At 33.7% G+C, this 23,616-nt stretch overlaps 2 protein-coding genes and 1 long non-coding RNA gene across 3 annotated transcripts; 2 read left to right on the top strand and 1 right to left on the bottom strand.

Moving 5' to 3' along the window:
- The first annotated feature begins 248 nt into the window (after positions 1 to 248).
- Positions 249 to 8,343, top strand: LOC143563663 (kinesin-like protein KIN-5C). The gene is made up of 23 exons (XM_077051158.1): positions 249 to 326; positions 420 to 549; positions 1,429 to 1,587; positions 1,683 to 2,029; positions 2,108 to 2,246; positions 2,326 to 2,423; positions 2,496 to 2,652; positions 2,886 to 2,955; positions 3,049 to 3,125; positions 3,239 to 3,292; positions 3,370 to 3,450; positions 3,558 to 3,669; positions 3,750 to 3,836; positions 4,657 to 4,832; positions 4,924 to 5,085; positions 5,166 to 5,273; positions 5,968 to 6,126; positions 6,218 to 6,301; positions 6,384 to 6,589; positions 6,674 to 6,775; positions 6,906 to 7,015; positions 7,113 to 7,264; positions 7,922 to 8,343. The coding sequence occupies exons 1-23, from the start codon at positions 274 to 276 to the stop codon at positions 8,117 to 8,119; spliced, it is 3,021 nt and encodes a 1,006-aa protein (XP_076907273.1). The 5' UTR covers positions 249 to 273; the 3' UTR covers positions 8,120 to 8,343.
- Positions 8,344 to 11,069: 2,726 nt separating this feature from the next.
- LOC143563653 (beta-fructofuranosidase, insoluble isoenzyme 3-like) lies at positions 11,070 to 13,067 on the top strand. Its single transcript, XM_077051148.1, has 4 exons — positions 11,070 to 12,057; positions 12,197 to 12,355; positions 12,448 to 12,707; positions 12,797 to 13,067. The coding sequence occupies exons 1-4, from the start codon at positions 11,197 to 11,199 to the stop codon at positions 13,065 to 13,067; spliced, it is 1,551 nt and encodes a 516-aa protein (XP_076907263.1). The 5' UTR covers positions 11,070 to 11,196.
- Positions 13,068 to 14,711: 1,644 nt separating this feature from the next.
- LOC143563648 (uncharacterized) lies at positions 14,712 to 16,718 on the bottom strand. Its single transcript, XR_013140706.1, has 3 exons — positions 15,816 to 16,718; positions 14,948 to 15,164; positions 14,712 to 14,909 (listed from the first exon to the last, which is right to left on the bottom strand). It is a non-coding gene; the product is annotated as an uncharacterized LOC143563648 (long non-coding RNA).
- Between the last annotated feature and the right edge of the window lie 6,898 nt (positions 16,719 to 23,616).

Here is a 23,616-nt window from a genome sequence, read left to right as displayed (position 1 = left end):
GCACAACTAAGGGCATTTCCGTCATCTCACAACCACGATCCAGATCTTAACACCACACACACCGTCAGATCAAAACTAACAAATCACCAACCGTCAGATCCATTAACCAAGAGCGGCCTTCAAACAATTCAAATTATCAAACCCCAAATCCATCCCGCTGCTTCCATTTCATATTATCATTATTATTATTTCATTTTTTATAAACTCTTAACGGTTCAATCCAATCAAATTATCAATACACAGTCACTCACACACTAACTGTGTGTAATAATAATGTCTACTCGTCAAGATAAAGGAGTTAATGTTCAGGTTCTTCTTCGTTGCAGGTATATTAATTTATTCGTAGTTTAATTAATAAATGAATAGCTAGGGTTTGTGTTTTGGTATATATAATTAGGTTTGATTTGATTATTAATTAGGCCGTTTAGTGACGATGAGTTACGGAACAACGCTCCGCATGTGGTGACGTGTAATGACCAGCAGCGAGAGGTTGCGGTTTCGCAGAGTATTGCCGGAAAGCAAATTGATAGGGTTTTCACTTTTGATAAGGTACCGGATTGATTTATTTAGTTGTTTGTTGCTTATTGATGTTAACGGCTAGTTTAACTACTATATGTTATAGCTATAAGACAGTTTTGAGTTTCGTGTACCAGTAAGGAGAAAATGATGGAGCCTAACGCGCTAACCTACTAATTTAAGTTATTTAAAAAAAATAAAAAAAATCACATGGCGTACTTTTTTGATTAATAGGTTTTATCGTGTTTTAGATAGGTGGCCGATTGACAGTGTTGTAATTTGTAGCATGGGAAGTTTGTGATTCCATGATGTTTAGATTTTAGAACTAGAGTTTGTTGTTTAGTGTACATTGTTCTGATGATGCATTGATTGATTTGTAACTGTTACATGGAATTAGGTTAATTATGAAGCTTTTGGAGTAGAACTGGCTTACTATGCATCAACTAGTTGTCGTTGATCATATGTTGGTGTTATATTAACAGTATGGTTGTGAAAATCATGCATAGGTCGATATTTGGTCAAAAGCGGTCAAAATCGAAAAAATTATTTATAAATTTTGGTATATATATGGATATGTAAAAAGTTATATATAAATTCCAATCCGATTAATCATGTTTAATCGCTAGTCTCTACCCCACCGCCCGACTAGCGCCTAGTGTGTGATACAACACTGAGTAACAATCAATCATATCATTGTAAATGAGTTATATATGTTTTTGTAGTGAAATGACACTCTTGTGTACTATGTTAGTTCAATTCATGTATGATTTTGGGTGCTAGAGGAGTCATGAACTCATGACTCATGAGTTTTGAGGTTTAGACTTATTAGATATAAGAAGGTATTGATCTTTAATAGTCACATGGTGCTGTACAGTTTTTAGTAATCAACTATGATTGTGTTCTTGTATGCAGGTTTTTGGACCTAGTGCTCATCAAAAGGATCTATACGAGCAAGCAGTCGTTCCTATTGTGAATGAAGTTTTAAAAGGTTTTAATTGTACTATCTTTGCTTACGGACAGACAGGAACGGGAAAAACATACACCATGGAGGGTGATATCAGGAGGTCAAAGGTAGCAGGTCACATATGTTTACAATTAATCTTATAGTTGGTTTTATTACTTTTTTGTTATTAACAGCTGACATTCAATGGTTAATGTGTTAACAGAGTGGGCCAAAAGGAGAGCTGCCTTCAGGAGCAGGAGTAATCCCTAGAGCTGTTAAACAGATATTTGATACCCTGGAGCACCAAAATGCAGAATACAGTGTTAAAGTAACTTTCTTAGAGTTATACAATGAAGAGATAACTGACTTACTAGCACCTGAAGAAATCACTCGAGTCTTTGAAGAAAAACAGAAAAAGCTTTTGCCACTTATGGAAGATGGTAAAGGGGGAGTTCTTGTTAAAGGATTAGAAGAAGAGATTGTGACGAGTGCTAGTGAAATTTTTACTCTACTTGAAAGAGGCTCTGCAAAACGTAAAACTGCAGAAACCTTGTTAAACAAGCAATCAAGGTATTGAGTTATTCTGTATTATCTCTAATGTTAATGTGAAAACTTATTGATATTCTTTAACAATCAATTGTTTTTCAGTCGTTCACATTCCTTGTTTTCGATAACTATCCATATTAAGGAGGCCACACCAGAAGGTGAAGAGTTGATTAAATGTGGCAAACTGAATCTGGTTGATTTAGCTGGTTCTGAAAACATCTCTCGATCCGGAGCTCGGGAGGTAGTTTTTTCACTGAGTTTTTTTTAATAATCAAGGTTGTGAAATACCTTTTATCTTAACGCCATTTTTATATGTTTAGGGCCGTGCAAGAGAAGCAGGTGAAATAAACAAAAGTTTGCTTACTCTAGGACGAGTAATAACCGCTCTAGTTGAACACATTGGGCACATCCCTTATAGGTTTGGATGATTCTTAAAGTTGTTATATTTTTATTCATTCAAGTATTAACTTTCGTGTTTTACTTAATCTAGAGATAGCAAATTGACTCGCCTGCTACGTGATTCATTGGGTGGAAGGACCAAAACGTGTATTATTGCTACTGTATCTCCTGCTGTTCATTGTCTTGAAGAGACCTTGAGTACATTGGACTATGCTCACAGGGCAAAAAATATCAGGAACAAACCAGAGGTTAGCCTCTATTCTCACATATTGATGATCAAATGATTAGTAGTTTAGTTTAAAACCCTTAGTTTATCCTCTTATCTAATAATCTTTATTGTTCTTAACGAGTTTAGATAGAACCATTTGCTTTTGTATTCATACATTGTTGTTCTTGGTTTCATAGTCTAGTTATGCTTTAAAGTGTGAACCATCTCTTATATTTGATATGTTTAATACTTCTTTTCTGACTTCCTCTCCAGGTAAATCAGAAGATGATGAAAACGACTCTCATCAAAGATCTTTATGGTGAAATTGAAAGGCTCAAAGCTGGTAAAACAAATGTTTTCTTTCGATAATGCTATGGCAAGATTAAAAAAATAAACTAGGCAAAAATGACAGTTTGTCTACTTATTTTACTTGCAGAGGTTTACGCTACACGTGAGAAAAATGGTGTTTATGTACCAACAGAGCGATATTATCAAGAGGAGTTGGAACGCAAGGTACATACTAGATAGTTTTTCCGATTTCACTTTGTTTTTTGATGTTAATATTATTATCATATTTTCTTTCATATAAGTTTAAACTGCATGGTTTAAATTTCTGTATTGTTTAGTCAATGGCAGATCAGATTGAACAAATGGGAGTTAAGATAGAAGACCAACAAAAGGTGTTTTATAAACTTTGTACTTTTTTATGCTAAGTAAAATTGTTCTCTTGTTTATTTGTTACTTTCTCTTTCAATAGCAATTTGAAGAGTTGCAAACTAATTATGATGCTCAAGTTCAAGAGTGCTCTGATTTGAGTAACAAGCTTGATTCAACCCAGGTAAATCAAACTAAAATTTAACATTTTAACATGCATTGCTGCTGAACTTCTTATATTATTATATCATACTTATTATTTGCTCTCTTTCTATTATCTATATTCTTTAGAATAAACTTGATAAAACCAGCAAGGAGCTGTCTAATGCTCAGGAAGAAGTAAAGAGATGTCAATATGCTATCAAGGAGCGGGATTTTATAATACGTGAACAGAAAAAAGCAGGTATATGTGGTTGGTTTTAGATGTTAAACTTTATGATTTTTTTATAAAATATATGTATTCTAATAAACAAATTGTTACAGAAAATGCACTGACTAATCAAGCTTGTGTTTTGCGGTCTAAATTAGAAAGATCCCTCAAGGACAATACTTTATTGCTTTCGAAGATCGGTAAGTGTTTTCTCAATCTTTTGTCTTTGACCCTTTTACCAGAGAACTAGTTGTTTTTTTTGTCAAATGGGTCAAATGAAAGATGTACAGGTACATGTCAACTGGTTATAGTTGGGTTGAAAGGTGTCTAAACTCTAGAGTCTATTTTTATTGCATATACACTCTTTTTGTTTAAAATTTCAGATTATTACTGCAAATCTGCAATAACTTTGCTTTTGTAATCATATCTAAAACATTGTCTACAATTTATTTATATTAGAAGTGAGCAGAAAATTAGGCATGTAAACCAACGTTCAGTGAACCGTTTGGTGAAAAAGTTCATTTGTTAACTAAACAAATGAACATTATTTTTTTTGTTTATTTAGTTAAACGAACGGACATGTACACATGTCAAGTTCGTTCATATATGTCCGTGAATGCTTGTTCTTTTACGCTTGTTTGTGTTCAAACAAATTGATGTTCATGTTTACTTTCAATTGGTTTTACCTTGAGTATGTTTGGTCATCTATTTCAGCTAGTCCTTTAGTTTGTGCTCATTTACCTTTTTGAACCGTTCGTTTATACTGTTAACAAATGAACATAAACAAACACTGACACCCTAATTTTCTACAGAATGAACAAGAACAAGAAAACTTTGTTTGTTTAATTGTTCGTCTTATATCGTTTGTTCGGTTAAAGTTGAACGGACATGAACATGCACCATTGTTCGTCTTATTGGATTAGACCTCCTTTTGACATGTTATACAATCTGACATCTTGCCGTTTCTAATAATCAATACAAATCTGATTAAATGCCAATTGTTTTTTGAGTTTTATGCAGCAAGAGAAGATAAAAGGAACGCTAGTAACAGATCTGTCGTGAACAAATTTGAATCCGAGCTTAAACAAGATGTTAAATCTCTTTGCAACACGGTCTCAACATCAATGTTTCAACAAAATGAACAACTTCAATGCATCGAGAAATTCTGTCACACTTTCATGAACCTTAATGATAAGGTACTATTTAAGTTTCATCATTCTATTTTAATAGGTTATATGCTTCAATTTTATCATTAAATTGTTGATTGTCTATGGTTTATGTTTTCAGGGCATGATTGACTTAAAAAAGAAAATCGGTGGTTCAAAAGCATTGTATGTATCTCACATTGAGGAGCTGCAAAATGTTGTACTTTTGCACAAAGCAAATTCCAATGCAAACTTAGAGGAGGTTAAATCCTTGGTTTCTTCAAATGCAGGTTCTGTTGAAGAAGTAAGTAAAACCATATTAATGTTTTAATAATTTTTTTTAACAACATAAGCAGTGTATATATTCACTACTTTTTAAATCAGTTACTAGCTGAAGAAGCTGTTAAAGGACTTTCTATATTTAATGAGCTTCAATCCTCTTTATCAACTCAACAAGGAGAAATGGCACATTTTACTAGAGAGCTTCGACAGGTTGGTGATTTTATCTTTTGTTGAAGGTGACAAAATGGTTCATGTTCATTTATGTTTGTTCGTAAAGAGTATTAACGGACATTTGACGAACGTAAAATGAATGGACATAATAGAAAATAGATGAACAAGTATTACCGAACTAAAACTAGTTAAAAGTAATGTGAAAAACAATATGTTGGGCCTAAAGGTTGTTATAAATAGTCTAAGTTGTTATAATGTAGTGGGCCAAAAAGTTTAATGGAATATAACGTAAACTAACGAACTTAAACAAAATTAATATAATGAACTTGAACGAACAAAAATAAACGCATCTATATAAATGGATTTAATTGAATGAATGTTTACGAACATAAATGAGCAAAGGAGACATGTGTTGATGTTCTTTTGTTTAACTAAATGAACAGCTTTTTTGTTCATGTTAGTTTGTTTATTAAAAGGGATTAAAATTAACAAACTTTCCGCCACACAGTTCACTAAACAACATTTTATCTAAATATTTTTCTTGAAGACAGATAGTATGCCAATTGCAAAATATGATGACTAAAAAATATATAGTTTTAATAATAAACTTGGTTCTAAATTCATTTTATTAGGTGTTTTTAATATCACTGATTTGTCTGTGTTGATTCTTTTAAGGGATAAAACATAAATCAGATGGCCTATTAATATTTTGTTTTGGTTTTTGAATTTTCAGAGATTTAATGCAAGTGTTGGACATACAACAGATATATCCAAATCAATCCATGAATTCTTTAATAAGCTGATGAAAGAATCAAAAGAGTTAGAAAGTCATGCCATTCAAGTTGATGAGACACAAACCAAGAACATTGATGAGTTTAAGAAGGCATACGAGGTATATAATGGACAATGTTAACTGCAATTCCATAAAAGGTTAACACAATCAATATATCATTACATATTATGTTGTATTTTGGTATTTTCAGGAACATTTAAAGTCTGATGCACAGAAACTCATTGATGAAGTTACAAGTTTGGTCTCAAACCATGTTAATCGTCAAAAAGAGATGGTTTGTTTTTTCGTAAAAAGTGAAACTTATGTTTTGTTTTCTTTAGATTGAATACAAATTTATGGTTGAGTCATGCGTACAGGTGGATGCTAGGCTGGCGACTATTAGAGAAACTGCTGCAGGAAGCAAAACAGTTTTGGAACGGCATGTGTCATCTTTTGACAAGATCACATCAGGTGCTAAAAGAAAATGGCAAGATTTCTCTGTGCAAGCAGAAAATGATGCAAAAGAGAGTGCAGATTTTGTTGCATCAAAACACTGTCGTTTTGAGACTGTGCTACAAAAATGGTAAGTAAAAGCTGACTGCAGCTTGCAAGTTGTATTCTCATTTGGTTGATTATTTTATATTCACTCATTATCTCTTTTATTCAGTTTTGATGCTACTGAATCGGCTGTAAATCATTCTAAAACGACACATGAATCTGTGATTGAATTGGGAAAGCAACATGTGACAGCAGTGGACACCCTTATCAGGTTAGTTAATTATCTTAGTTAATGTCAACTTCATGTTCCTTGCACTTACTCTAATGATGAACTTACTCTAATCATAATATAGTGCAAACATGCAATGTTAAATAACTAATTATGATGTTGACTGTTGCAGGAGCGCGTTAGATAGTAATGATGATCATGATCGTGAGGTTAACTCTTTAAAAGAGACCGCTAAAGATGATGTGTTGAAGACTAGTGAAGATTTATCAAAGCACACAGACAGTAAGTTTTTGTGAAACATGTGTTTTTTAACTTTCATTCTTTTAATTTTTAATTATTTTTGTAATGATGTTTTTTGTGTTTTGAATATTCTCTATAGGTGCATCGGAACAAGAAAGAAATGTCATTTCTGCCATTCAGGAAACCACAAAATCTCACATGAAAAATATTGAGAGCCTACATGAAGATCATGCAACACAATCTTCTCTGATAGAGCAGAAGGCTTATGATACTTTCCACCAGAAATACATGGTAATGGGCCGGGTCGGGCTGGGTTGACCTTGGGGTGTGCATGTATCGGTGTTGGGCTCAAATTTAACCAGAAACTGTAAATTCAGTTTTTGAAAACCGTTATTTTTGGTTTCTGGTTTTTTACAGTGGATTTGGTTCGGTCTCGGTTGTCATTTGGGCTCGAAAATTTTGGGTTGAAAAATGACCCAAAATAATGAATTTGGGTCTGAAACTTTGGGTCTAATTTTTATTTTGTAATCAATGATTAATTGATAATTACACATTTATAATCCAAAATTCAATAACAAAAGTCGGTGTTTACAGCTTCATTTAGGTTTTTTTGGCTTTCAGTACATGTGAAAACGAACCGAAATCTTAGGTTTGGGTTGGGTTCGATATTTTGGTTTGGTATGTCAGTTATTTCAATTTATTTCTCTTTCAAAAAGTTGATTATAACTTCTGCATTAAATAAGGTTATATAATAATATGAAACTGCATAAAACGATTTAAGTAGTTGTGTATCAAAAATATATTTTTTGGTTTAATTTCGATCTTTTTACGTGTTTACTTTTAGAATAAGTTTCTCATAACCTGATTTGACTCGTTTGTAAACTGGTCAAAACCATCACTTTTACTGATGTGTAATTATTTTAAATATGTTGTTACTTTGTTATTCAGGATTATGAGCCAACTGGAAGCACCCCTAGAAGAAATGATACTGATGTTCCAAGTATAGTGAGCATAGAATCGCTTAGAGCAATGCCAATGGAGAGTTTATCCAAAGAATTTAGAGAAAATAACTCGCTTGAATCATTTACTGGGAACGAGTCAAAGATTAGTTTGATTCCACGATCACCCTTGTCACAAATAAACTAAAATGGTGTTTGTTTCAATGCAAAGGTGAACTTCATGTACAGAAGTAACGGAATCATGTTTTGTACTCTTGTTATTGTCTGTATATGATTTGATCAATGGTGGATGGATCAACTCAGAACAAACAAATCCATTCTTTGGATTTAATGACAAGCATAGGTGGTGGTGGTGGTGTTGTTTAGTTATATATTAGTCCAGTTTTGTATTATTGATGGTACAGCTTGATATTGTTTAAGATGGGATGGTGTCAAATTGTGTTTTTAAATATTGCATGACCTATTGTTCATTCGTATTTACACTTTGACCAGTGATAATCGTAACTTGTTTTCAAGGGTAGTACCAGTAGCATAATTGTCATAGCTTTATACTTAATACTTTTATGAGAAAAGATCCAATACAATAATAGCTTATCGTACACTAATAGTAAAAAATATATTTGTTTAACTGGTGTCAAAGCAAAGTTAAATAGATTTTTCAAAATTGATATTCTCTAATATATTGGAAATAGCTGTTGATTGTTGTGTTTGGGCAGTCTAATATATTTAAGACCTACAACCATTTGTCTAGGCAATGGTGTATGTTTTACTATCAAATGATTGTGAATTCTAGTCTCAATTAAAGGTGAATGTAAACCGTGTGATAGGTAGAAAAAAAATTATTAGCTGTTAAAAAATGAAAATTATATTTAAGACCTACCTTCGATATGATTTTGATTGAATGAATGAACGCTATAATTTGATTGAATAATTATTTTTGGGTTTAATTTGTTGGTCTAAATATATATTGATTTGGCAAAAAGTATTTTTTAGTTGATTGGGCTAAAAGTTTTATTGTTTTGAAATTTTAAATATAAAAAAATTAATGTTTTAAAGAAGTTTTAAGTCCCCACTAGATTGGGCCCACCCCAGCATAGCAAGCAGGATGTCTCTCTTCAGACATAAAATTATAACTTGAGTGAACAAATTATACATGAAACGAGTCTTCAAAAAAACACATTGAGAGATCTTAAAGTTCCTTATATGATCTGGTTTTGATCATTATACGAAGTTTTCTTTCTATGTATCTAAATACAATGTTTTTAGAAGATGGTTTTCATATTCTTGATCATTGATTTAAAAGGAGGATGTTAGACTAATATATTCACCAAATTACTTAGTGTTTTTGTTTTAACATGCATCGATGTAGTCCCAGTTTTCTAAGAAGTTATGATTAACAACCGTAAGAGGGTTTGGTTTATTAATTATATACAGATGTTAGGAAAAATATTTTAAACCAAAATAATATTAATATATTGACCCAAGTAACTTTAATAAGTAGATATGTGGACATACCCACCATATAGAGTGTTCGGTTATCCTACCCTATAGTTTTTTTTTCTATAACGTATAATATGATTTATTGACATATTGACAGACCCTAAGAAATTTATTTAAAAAAATCACTCTACAATGTTGCATTTAAGAAACAAAGTGAAAACCAATAAATAAATAAATAAATAAAAGAATTGTGTCATTCTAAGTACTTTAATTATACTTTCCAAATACTGCTGAACATATAACTATACTTTGGTGGTAATGCTTGCCTAAAACTCTCACTGTAGTTTGTAGTTTTTGATAGCGACAATATCAAATTATCATTATTATGCGACTCACCAGATAAAAGCTGAAAATTCACGCGTCAAAATTAAGAGAATCAAAGTACACCATGGGTCCACAACTTTGAATTTATTAGAGACATCAAAGTACACCATGGGTCCGCAACTTTAACTGTATGTGTATGTGGGTGTGAGCTGTGGTTAGTTAAATTATAGATGATATAATAAATGTAAAACATCTTATATTGTAAATTTATAATAATACAAAATTTATGACATTTACATTTCGTATTTTATTAATAATTAAAACATACAATGCTTCTAAAAAAATTTACAAATTAAACCAAAAAGTAGTTACAAACTTACAATATAAACCGTATACATAAAAAAAAGTATATATTTATAGACCATATAATTTAACTGCCCTACAAAAAAGGAAATAGTAAATTATTACAGTTTGAAGTTGTAAACCCACTTTGAGAAAAATAAGATCTGGAAGAGTAAATCTATGGAGATTTGTTCTCAATAAATTCCTCCAAAACCTCAACTAATTCTTGCATTCTTTGTATATATATGTTCCTTTGAGTGTTTTGTTCTACCCTCTTGTCACATTTCTATACACAACAACCTTGAATATTATTGTTTGTCATAATGAGTGGTTTCACAAAGATTGCATGGGCTTTAGCATTATTGTTATGTCTAGGCGGTGTCATGGCGGTCGATAGTAATCACCAAACTCAAACGCGTAATCATGTGAGAGTAAAGCAGGTATACCGAACCGGTTTTCACCTTCAACCCAAGAAAAACTGGATTAACGGTATCTCTACTTCTTTTTCTTTTTTCCTCTACATTGTGTCTATGATTAGTTGTAACTTAGTAAGTGATCTTCATTGTATGTATGATATCATACATGCGTACTTTTGTTATTTATCATTCTCAAAATATAAGCTTTGTTAATGAAAATGCAAAGATACCATCAATATTGTTTTAACAAATAGATTATTCCAAAATAAAGATAAATAAAATATTGATATATTATAATTAAAATCTTGATGTAAAATCTTATTTTTTTAGTGTTATTCATATGTTAAAATCTCGATGTAAATAATATTTTTTAAGGTCTTATAAAATAATTACATTGTACTGATTAATTTGTTATAATTTGTACATTATAAGCTTAGTTGTGGTTTTTCATGTACTTCACTATTTTGTAGTGTTAACTGTTAATTAAGCAGGTTGACTCTGTTTATAATATATTGAATTATTCCACTGTGTTTCTAGTTAACTATTTATTATCTATTTAATATGTAACTAACTTAACAACATTTTCATTTTTTTTTTTGCATGAAAATATGAAATCTATGTGGGCACTTATGCTAAATCTGAATATATAGATCCAACTGGTAAGTTTCTCCTTTGAAATTTTATTAATAATTTAATTAAAGTCAGTTACATAAATCTAATAAAATGAAACTAAACAGGACCAATGTATTACAAAGGATATTATCATTTGTTCTACCAATACAATCCCAAAGGTGCAAAATGGGGCAACATTGTGTGGGCGCATTCGGTGTCGAAAGACATGGTTAACTGGATCCACCTCGAGCCAGCAATCGTGCCATCGAAGCCTTACGACAAATACGGGTGTTGGTCTGGATCAGCCACAGTGTTACCAGGCGGTAAACCCGTGATCCAGTACACAGGCATCATTGCACCAAATCCTAAACCCGGTCATCAAGTCCAAGTCTACGCTATACCCGCCAACTACTCAGACCCTTACCTAAGAGAATGGATCAAACCCGACGATAACAACCCGTTCTTAACCCCAACAAGTGAGAACATTTCAGCTTTTCGTGACCCGACAACTGCTTGGTACAACAAGGGTCATTGGAACATGATCATTGGTAGTAGGCATAATAATAGAGGGATCGCTTATTTATACCGAAGCCAAGATTTTGTTACATGGGTTAAGGCAAAACACCCGTTTCATAGTAAGCGTGACACGGGTATGTGGGAATGTCCTGACTTTTACCCGGTAGCGTGTAAAGGAACACACGGGTTGGACACGTCAACACATGGTAAAGGTGTTAAATATGTTCTTAAGAATAGCCTTGAAATGACGAGGTACGATTATTACACCATCGGGAGGTATGACCTCGTTAACGGTAGGTATATTCCTTATAACACGTCTGAAGACGGTTGGGGTGGTTTACGATATGACTATGGTAAACTTTTTGCTTCCAAGTCATTTTATGACCCGAGCACGAAACGTAGGATTGTTTGGGGTTGGGCTAATGAGTCAAGCACAGAAACTGAAGATATTAAAAAGGGTTGGGCTGGAATTCAGGTAACAATTTATATTAATAATTTATAATGTGTATATTCGTATGTATATATATATATATTCATAATTTCATATGATGCAATTTTTGTGATTTTTAAATTTTATTTTTTTAAATGTCTGATTCATCGCTTATCGTATGTAGTTGATTCCACGAAAGGTGTGGTTGGACCCGAGTGGACATTTGTTGGTACAATGGCCAATTTCCGAGTTGGAAACGTTAAGGCGTAAAAAAGTGGAGCTAAACAATGTAATGATTAATAAAGGGAATACCATTGAAGTGAAAGGAGTCACTGCAGGACAGGTTTGTATTTTAGAACAACTATTAAAAGTTTGCAAATATATTGAATATATGAAGTTGATAAGTTATTTATTTGATGTGATGTGTTAACATAGGCGGATGTTGACGTTACGTTTACATTTTCAAGTTTGGAAAAGGCGGAGTTATATGACGAAAAATGGGCGAAATTCCCACAACATGATATTGGTAAAAGTATATGTGAAGTTCGTGGTGCAACGGTTCAAGGTGGGCTCGGGCCATTCGGTCTCTTGACCCTGGCTTCACACAATCTTGAAGAGTACACTCCTGTATTCTTTAGAGTATTTAAAACCGTTCACAAGAAACATAAAGTTCTCATGTGTTCTGATGCCACTCAGTAAGATCCTTAAAATATCAGTGAAAATATATATACGCGGTTTTTTGAATTATATGAACTAATTAACATTGATCTTTTTATGAACGCAGTTCCTCATTGAACCGAAAAGAATACAAGCCATCATATGGAAGCTTTGTGGATGTTAACTTAGCTGAAAAGAAGCTTTCGCTTAGGAGTCTAATTGACCATTCAGTCGTAGAAAGCTTTGCAGAAGGAGGAAAGACGGTTATTACATCAAGGGTCTATCCTACATTAGCTGTTAGTCGTAACATTCATTTGCATGTATTTAACAACGGACATGAGCCCATCACCGTCAAGAAGCTAAACGCGTGGTCTATGAAGACGGCTAGCATTAATTAGACCTTGCAACTTTTATGAAAGTATGTAATAAAATGGTTGTTAGTTAGCTTTTATCATGTTAGTGTTTAAGAGATGTTATTCTAGACTTCTAGTTTTTCACATATTATGAGAAATGGAAATATGTTTAGTGTATTGTTTTGTTACTTCTGTTTTAGATGACATGAAATTAATGAGGATGCTTCATATAACCTAATGGATGAATAATAATAATAATAATAATAATAATAATAATATGAACTTTGCTTAAAAAAGCGATTTTGAAGGTTTTATGCGTTTAGATACATTTTGGACGACTTTCAATGTTTTGACCCATTTGACATGTTTCCTTTTCGGTTAACCCATTTGGCCCGTTAGCGATAAGTCATAACCCAAATCGACCCATTTGTATATAACAGGTTTGTTTATAATAGGATGTCGTTTTCACCTTTAGCACCTCCTCCAGTGACAAGTTTTTGGGCTTGTAAGTATCAACCGGGCCGGTTCTTGAAATCACTCACCTGCCCTGCAATAGATGACTGAGCCCGAGTGCTCCAAACACGGTTAGTGAAATCATGGGAAGGCCGTACCTGATAAACGGGCCTTTTCTTCCCCATCTTTTGACGCCCGAAGCCTTATTTGTGGGTCCAACATTATTAGATTGAGGTTGTTCCAATTGTTGTCATCCTTAAACACCACAAAGTAACAATGCAGTATGCCAAATCACTTTAGTGTGTAACTTATTTGTTCAGTCCATAAATTTATCGTTTTTATAAGTACGCAAAGACGACTAATGCAACTTAAATAAGATGTTTTGAGGATCAAGATCTAATCATAATGAATCAAACACAATGATCAAATTGTTCCAAAACGTGTTGTTCCGGACACGTAAACCGTTCCAGGCCCATCACGTGAGAGGTAAATCAGCCTCACTCAGCTACAAGGCGATTGACGCTTAGGATCGGTTTCGAACCCACGACCTCTAGGTTATTGTTCCAAGTCTTACGTCCCCATAACCAACTGAGCTACACGGCGGGGACCAAATTGTGTTCAGCATGTTTTTTTTCCTTTTTCTTTTTAAGCTGTGAACACAAGGTATTTGATGAAAGTACTTAACCAAATTAGACCAAGTAAACAAACAAACAAAACAATAGTAAGTGCTCCTTGAACGAAATTGGTCTATTATGATTAATTGAATTGAGGTGTGATTTGATTCTGATTTTTTATCATCATAATTTAAGGCTTGGGTTATACACACACCAGGTAGGTTATTCATACACCAGGAGAGCCTATACGAGTCGTATAGGCTCTATACGGCTCGTATAGGTGCATAGTCAAGTCATTTTCAAGCAGAAGTGTCAGGTTTTATTCTTTTGTAATATACGGCTCGTATATGGCTATATGACTCGTATAGGGTCTATTTGACTCGTATAGTTTTTTTTCTTTCAATTTTTAAATTACAAAATATTAAAAATAACACCCTAGTTGGTTACAAAAGAAAACACGTAACTCAAAAGTAAATATTTTGCTTCATACATAACCACCTACGTACAACATGAGCGTTTCGGGGTAACGACTTTTTAGATGTGTTAATACAATCCATTTTGGTTGACACATATATGAGTTATCTAAGCTTTTAAAATATAATTGCTATACAAATAGTTCATTTGTTGGTGTAGATGTTTTGGCTCGTGTTAACTCAGCTTTTGAAATATAGCCTTTATAATTTATAATATTATAGTTGTTTAATGCCTTATAGACACATGACAAATGAAATAGAAGTTGTCGGGTGACGCATTATTTAACGTATTTAAATACTTTATCTTCATTTTTTTACTCTAATTGATTGCGCTTGTAAAAGAAAAACTTTTTAAACATAAATAAGCAAAGTTATAATAATCCACACGTGATAATCAACTAAGCAACGAAACAAACATGTAATCATAAGGACCAAAACATAATATCCAAAACAAAAGGTCCCAAACATAAGGTCCAAAAAATAAAGTTCAAAATACAACATCTAAACACCCGATGATAAAATAATGACTACTGTGGTGGGGGCTCCTGTGTCTCTGGCGGCGGTGAACCAAGTATGCCCGACTGTGTTGGAACTGTACGACCCTCCTCCCTCACCCGCGTAATCATCCACGCGACCCTAGCATCTATAAGGCGAGTGATAGCAACAATATATGATCTAGACCAAAATTTCAGGGGTAACGTTCACTTTTTTTTATCGTATTTCACGTAAATGGAATATTTTTTTGTCGTATTTCATACAATAACTGAAATTCTTTTTATCCTTTTTCATGCAATACATTCCTTTTTTGTTTGAACTTGGTGTTTGACTTATATCGTCATTTTCTTGAAATTTTCGTTCAAAAAAACTGCTAATATGACTTCGTCGTATCATCTTTTAAGTTCCTTAATTTTAAAAGAAGCAAAATTTAAAATGTAAAACCATAATCAATTCTAATTTACACATAAACCATAAATCTCTAGTCAATTACAATATTTCCAATTTACATTATCCAAATATCCAATAAACCATAATCAATCATTCAAATATACAATTGCCTATAAACAATTCCAAATTAATAATTTATATAAAAAAATTAACAATTACAACTATAGATAAAAATAGAGGAGGATTAAAAAATAGGGCTAGAAATTTGAATGTAGTCTGGGCTAGTTGAAAAGTATTTGTTGTGTAATTATTGTTTTTATTTTTTGCCAACCCCTAGGTAGTAACTAGATCAGCTCCTGGGTAGCAACAAGCTCACGTAACGTATCATCCACATGTATTGGGATCGGCGACACTGGTCTAATCACATGATGGTGTGGCGCTGGGTGCTCGAGCTTTGGCTGTGGCTCTTGCACCGCAATGAAACGAGTCTGCCTCCCAACCTTTTTAGTGATCTTCATCAGCCCACATGTCTGCTTACCGATCAGATTCTGCTCGTATTTCTCTGTCATAGAACGCTTGATTCAATTCTGAAAACAATCGAGCCCCATAACAAGGGTCGTGACATAGGCGCTGCACGCAATCGAGGACTCCTCCCTAAACTGGTATCTGGTAGCAAAGTATGAGGCAATGCAATGCGCTAGGTTGCACCTAGCTGGTGCAAAAAGAGAATGCAAGAAGAACAGATCAGTTTGCGTGACCCACTCTTGGCGTAGAACCCAAGTGCAACCGCAAACCGCGGTAGAGTAAGGTCAAACACCCTACCGCATAACCGAAAGGATACAGCAACATCGGTATGAATCGACTCGATCGGCACCGGATTAAAATTGAAAGTGGATAAGAACTCTAGTGTTATTTCTCGATACCTGATTGCGTTACCGGCATCAAACATGCGCCTTCGAGGAGTGTTTACCCAGATAATACCCTCAACATGGCTTCTTTGAGCCACTTCCTCCAAGAAAGGCCACTCAATAGTGCGGGGATCAACAAAAGAGTAAAGACATACGATAAAACCTAAAAAGTCTATCACGTTCTTCGGTGTTACGGGGGAACTGGAGAAATACATGACTATCCAGAAAGTCAGGTTGATCCTCCGGGTCTGGAGTGGGTGAACGCTCTCTTCAGGGTGGCATAATCTGCAAATAAGCGAAATATTATAATGTTAGGCATATAATGCAATTAATAATAATTTGAAATAAAGTTGTAGAATTGGTTTTAAAATTCGTCTAAATGTACAAGAATGATTCTGGGATATCAACTGGAAATGGAAACTGATGACTCATTGTTATAAAGATGAATGAAGCATATTATGTTTGTGGTAATTTTTTGTTTTGTTTTGTTTTGTTGTGCAGAGGCTTCACCATTGCACACAACTACATTTATAGATAGCATTTGTTCTTGTATTTTCATTTTCATAAACGTGAGCTCTGTAGGCAACCAACTTTCCATCTATCCATTTTACTTTGATAAGCATCTAGTCTTAAATTTCTCACTTGGCATATCTCTAGATTGTTACAAAATACTTGAAGGCAAAGACAAAATCACACAATAGAAAATCCCAGTGAATTTCAATTCATAAGTCATAATAATCCGACTAAAAAGTTCCAAATTGGATAGATGTCAAAGTGTCAAACTATGTTAGATGCATACAAATGTTTAAACACATTCAAGAAAACAATCCCACTAAAAAGGTCTTTGCCATCCCCACAATTTAAACTATTAATCGGGTTAACCCAAAACCCGATTTTTTTCTAAAACGGACCCGAAACCCGACCCTAATAATTATTTGGGTTAACCTGATTAATACTATTTGGGTTAACCCAATTAATACTCTTTGACCCGACTAACCCGACCCTAATAAGTCAATAACTATAGAAACCTACTCTTATTACATATTAAAAGATGTTGATAACTATAGAAACAAAAACTAGCATTTGTTTATTAATATAGTTATTATAAGTGTACATCTAAAATAAAAATCTAACAGCTCTATTATTTTTTTACTTTATGCATTTTATATAACTATATGAGCCCAAAAAAGCCTAAACCATAACACTAAAACGTTAGTTACGGTTCGGTTTAGTGCGGTTTAAAATTTCAAACCGAAATGAACAACAAAATCTTGTTTGTTTCGATTCACTTACAGGCTTACGACACTACATAATCATTTGCTTATCTTACCTCAGAATATTCCATAACCCGCGTCTAAAAACCTCCGCAATAGACGTGAATAGCATTACATGCGCAACGCAGATTGTTTTGGAGTGTGCGGAAAAAGATTGTCTATCCATAACAATCGTAAAATGAGGTTTATAAACCTAGATATAAAGTATACGTCATAATATATATATATAGGATGTGAACTCTTGTTATTAGATTTTTTTTCAATAAAAGATAGTACTTTTCATTTTTTAAAGAAAAAAAAAATCATAGCTAAAAAGTCCATGTATAAAATGGTAATATGCAAAATTGTAAATAACTTTTTTAGTTTTATCAAATAATTAATAAATATATATGGGCAAAACATTTCCTTCCCTTTCCTTTCCTTTCCTTTCCTTTCCTTTCTTATCCTTCCCTCTCTTTTCCTTTTCTTTCCTTGGTTAAAAAACTCAAGAACAAGGCGTAAGTCTACAGACAGCTGTAGCACGTAGCAGGAAAGTAACGTAATAGTTGTCCTAGTACAGTGACGTGTGAAAGGGTTGGATGTGTCAACGAAACACTTTCACCTTGATGGGATAGGCTAGAAAACAAGTGCGGTGCTCTAGCTCCAAACACTCGAAATTTCGCAGTATGCCTCAAGTGTGACTTGTAGTAGGATTGGCATAAACTATTGGTTTTAAATTGAGATTAATTTTAGAATTACCGAATATAGTAAAAGTCAAATTTTACTGTATTTATTATCGGGACAAATTGATGAACCCTTTCATCTCTCATGACACTTAGTTTTAAATAACCTATTAAAACTAAGTTTGTCGCGATACGACTAACCAATTTTAAGTTAATAGAAAAACTATTAAGTTATTAGTTTTGGAAATCAAAACGCTTTTAATTTGCAAAACATAATTGGTTAATAGAAAATGTTTATTTTCAAATTTATTTGGTATTTATCGGTGATATTATAATCCTATTATAAACAATCCAAGCAACCACAATAGAAAATAATAATATGTAAATCCTTATGGCCAAAAAGGTGATCGGTCTCGCTAGAGCCAATTAGGGAGACCGATCGAGTTAAGGGGTTCACAGCACAAAACAACCACAAGGATGGACTTCTTCGTGCATCCTGTCATCTTGTCCGAACTCCCACTAACTCCAAGAAATCCTTGAGCTCGTCCTCGGTTATCTTCGCGTAATCTTTATTACAAATTTATAATACTAACATAATTTGCCCTATTACAAATTTGAACCATCCAAATGGCCAAAAGAAAACCGAAAAATAAAATAAGAACCGTTTACAATTTTGAACCATCCACATGGCCAAATAACAAGCTCAACAACCAAACACAACCAAACAAACATAGGTCGGGGCCGAATTTAGACATTCAAAATAAATAAATTTCTGGTCGTTTTAACTTGGTCAAATAAAATAAACAAAACTTTGACCAAATCTAAAATCACCCGAAAATGAATCTAGATCAAGAAACTTTAAACGATTTTTAGTTTGTGATGTAGATCCGGTTTAAACGAACCGGGATCGACTCGTACGTTGTAACCACGGCTCTGATACCACAGTTGGGTTTCAACGGTGGTTCGGAACAAAACGTTTAAACAATTTTAACCCGTTTTAACATATTATATTCGTTTAAGTAATTATTAGTCATTTAATAATCAAAACGAACCAAATAAAAGCAGCGGATAATATCGAGTAAACACGAACCATTGAACCGAAACCCGAACTCAGATCCGATTACAACATATACGAGTACGGTTAATAAATCAAACCATAGATTAAAGGTTAGTTTTATACCCCGGTTATTAAAACCGGGAAGAACACCGAGATCTAACGAACCGAAGCTAGATGAACGACACAATCGATGAACTCAAGTACTTACGGTGATGGTTGCAACTCACGACGGCGGCGGCACAGCAAAATGAATAGGGAGAGGCTAGTCTCCATTGAAAATTCCCACAAAAACGAACCTCCGTATACCACAATATCTCTCAATCGTCGCTCGGAGCCATTTACCAACAACAGAGACAACATCCTTAACAAACATAGACTAGCATGTTTGTTAAACTGGGCACAAGGATCAAGGTGGGTGTAATAATAATAATAATATATGAATGGAAAAGTATATTTTTAAAAACTTTAGTAAGTACTAAGTAATAAGATATTAATATTATAACTACTTTCATCAATCTTCACCTCAACCCTAGCCTGGCCAAATTGTTTATGCAAAATATTAGTTATTCAAATTATATAAATATTTTTTGAAAAAAAAGGTTTTACGTAATTGCTAATACCCATTTGTCAATTACATATTGCAAGTCAAGAATTTTAATCAAAAACCTTTATACCATATTTGTTTTATCATGTGGGGCCATGTTTGTTTGGGGAGAGGGAGGGTGGGTCCCGGCTGACGTTATAACAGAATCGCGATACCGTACGACAAAAATAAAATAAGGAATTCGATTCAATATCATCATCAACATCAACAAAGATACAGAAGCAATATTCATATTATCAAGAAACGATATATTCATCATCAAGAAACGATACAGCAGCCTCATACACAAAAGTAAGGTACCAAAGATTCAACATAAACATAAAAACATAAACATAAAATTAAAATTACGAATTCAATTCAATATCATCAACATCGATACAGCAGCAATATTCATATTATCAATCATCAAGAAACGATAGTCTTTCATACACAAAAGTAATTAAGGTCCCAAAGGATTCAACATAAACATAAACTTAACTATTTAACCTGATTATTAAATAGAAACTTAGCAAGCTGCCGGTATGGCGGTGGTGAGTCAGCAGCAGCAGGTGGCGGCGGTGGTGGGTCAGCAACAGCAGGTGGTGGCGGCGGGATAGCATGCGGTGAGATAGCAGCAGCAGGTGGCGACGGTGGGTTCTCCGGGTACTCACGGATGTGCTGCCGGAACAAGGAAATCCGGCCATACATTTCCGAGCAAAAACGGCACTCAAAATACGGTATCGGTAAATGCGGATGGCCGAAGGCTGGTATGGCTGGTGGTGGAAGTGGTGGTATCGGACCGACATCACCGGGATCCATGGAGGATTCTGGTTAAAGGTGACTGGGGGAGGAATCTTTGAAAGGTGCTGGAAAACCGGGTCGCCGGAAAATGGTGATGTTAGGGTCTAGGTTATAAGGTTATCTTCTCTTGGACATATATTATTATAATATATATATATATATGAGGATAATTAGGGTTTAATTTTGGGCTCATTGATCAACCAAAAGCCTTGACCACCATTCTTACTTGTTAATTAATTGTGTCGGCCAGTTAATGATTAAGTGAGCATATAGTACGTTAATCTCTGTGTAACTCATACCGGGTCATATTCGGGTCGGTCCGCGTTGACTTCACCTGAACCGACCATATATTCCAACATGGCCAAGTTTTATACATACGATAAGAGTAGTGAGATTTTAACCTATTCCGAGACCACCTATTCTAACGAACAGAGATAATAGCAGCCATGGAATCTTATAACAAAAGAGTCTTCCACAGCAACACAGCTTCATCGGATCCAATGGCTAGCGACTACTCAGATCTAGCTTGCACAAAGACACACACAGATCTAGCATCGAACCCTAGAAAATAGAAAAAGAAAATGGTGAAAACTAAAATGGTGGATTAACTGAGGGGAGATGCTTCAAGTTGGGAGATGGCCAAGGCTCTTTTATATAGTCGAACTAAAAGGGTGAAAACGACGGATCAATGGCTCTCGGCTTGATCTTTGGGATTTCCTGAGAGTAAACATTTGTTTTTCTTGTTGGTTGTAATGATGAATTGAATAACTTTCATTTAAGGCTCAACCTATTACATTCCACGTCATTACAACATTATAAGCATTGATGGATCTAGACGTTAATTTAGGGGTAACGTTTCAAATTCTTTTTACAGTATTTCACACAATGTAAACCAGGGTCGTCTCCGAGAATCGTGAAAAATTTTAGGTCAATTGGGTCTTAAATTAGTTGAGTAGTTGAGTTTAAATATTAAAAATACATATATTATTATTTCATGAAAATATATATAATTAAAAAAATAAAAAGTTCAGGCCTATCGGGGTGTCGGGCCGGAGTCGGTCGACTACCGGGCCTTGCTTCATAGCCGACCTTGATGTAAATGGAACAAAAATAGAAACACAATAATAAATGAATGTAAACACCTGAGGTGCAAATTTTTCATATTCGGTTTCGAAATGATATCGAGTCATTACATCCTCTTATTTTACTTAATCAAACGTTTTAACTTTCGACCACACAACTTAAAAGCATTGTTCAAATACTCATCACCCATTCGGTTGCACAAATCCGTCTCAATAAGCTTCATTTTAGAAAAACATCTTTCAACGGTTGCGGTTGCAACCGGTAAAACCAACGCTAGTTTCAATATTCTATTAACCAAAGAAAAGGTGGCGTGCTTTCCAGTTTTCACCATCATACGAGTAAGGTCACAAATAACACCCAAATTTGCAAATTTATCATATTCCTTTAAAGTGTAATAAACAGTCGTAAGATCATCGCCCAAAATACAACGTATTTCTTAATACTAAAATCATTCGGATGCATCTCATATAATGTCACTATCTTAAATATATCAAAACTTAGAAATTGAATCGCAAGGATTTAAACCAGACATACTTTCTAACAAACTAGTTTTGTATTAAAGTTAAATCTAAAAAGTCAAAATATACAGTTGTATCTGTTTTACTAAGATTTCGAATATCGAACAATTGCAATTTACTCCCTCTATTATTTAATACCTACCTAACATATACGTAGTATGAGTTCTCAAAACAGATATTAGTTTACTCGGCTAGAAAACTTGCCTTGATTTGCTCATTTGTTAACCTCCTAAAATGCCCTCAACATCCAATTATCCAAACAAGCGAACCCTAGTTTCTCACTTTTCCATTTTTTATATTCATCCGTCAATTTTTGACTACTCTGTCTAGTCTTGAGAAATAATTTCAACACACAAAATTAATATTACTTTTAAAAACGTTTTTTAGAGAGAATTATATATTAAAAATTCTTTGATAACCCCTTTTGGAATCTAAATGAACTCTATAAAAACTCTTAACTAAAAACTCTTAACATATTACAGGTTAATCCATTTATAAATATAATGTGTTTGTGTTAACCTATTTATTAAATTTGGGTCTACCTGTTCTATAAAATGTTTCGTGTTAACCGATCAAAAACCTATTTTTTTTATTGTTTTCAGGTTAGGTCAAGAACTGACAAACAAACATGCAGACACAAACATATATAAAAGGTTCTCACAATTCCAATCATGAAAAAAAAAATAAGTATCTAACCACAACGACTGTCAAGTGACAGTCGACGATATGATTTACCGGGAGAACGTCCACGTCAAATTCGAAAGACAGTGTGAGCTCGGTTAAGACAACATAATCTGGCCATAGTGGGGCAGCGGACCTCTTCAAATTAGAGCGTGTGATGGCCTAACGGCCCTAACACATAAAATAGTCGCCGTTAAAAAAAGAAAAAAAAACTATCAATGAATATTTAAACATTTAATGTAAGTGGAAATTTAGTTGGAAATTCAACCCTAAAAATTTGGTGTGAACCAAAATTAACATGGAGACTTGTAGAGTTGACTTCTTGACTTTTAAGTTTTAAGTCATGTACACCACAATTTAGGAGTGTTATCCGGGTACGTGGGTAATTAAGCTTAAGGTTCTCGGGTTTCTTTTTTGTTGCTGTAGATAAAAATCGGCTAATTGGTATTCGGGTTTATAGGGGCCGATTATAATTGGTTATCGGATTTTATACTTACTTTAGATGAGCATCAAAACTTGGCATAGAAACATTAATAAAGTCAACTCGAAAATTATATCACTTATTCATTCTCAATAATAAATTAATGCTTGGGTTATACATA

This window comes from Bidens hawaiensis, unplaced genomic scaffold (genome assembly GCF_021521415.1).
Source record: "Bidens hawaiensis isolate Kalapana, Puna unplaced genomic scaffold, B.hawaiensis_p1.1 tig00021504_1, whole genome shotgun sequence".
In the NCBI taxonomy this organism is placed as follows: domain Eukaryota; kingdom Viridiplantae; phylum Streptophyta; class Magnoliopsida; order Asterales; family Asteraceae; genus Bidens; species Bidens hawaiensis.
Note: the sequence above shows the minus strand (reverse complement) of the source record. Positions and strands in the feature narration are given on the sequence as shown.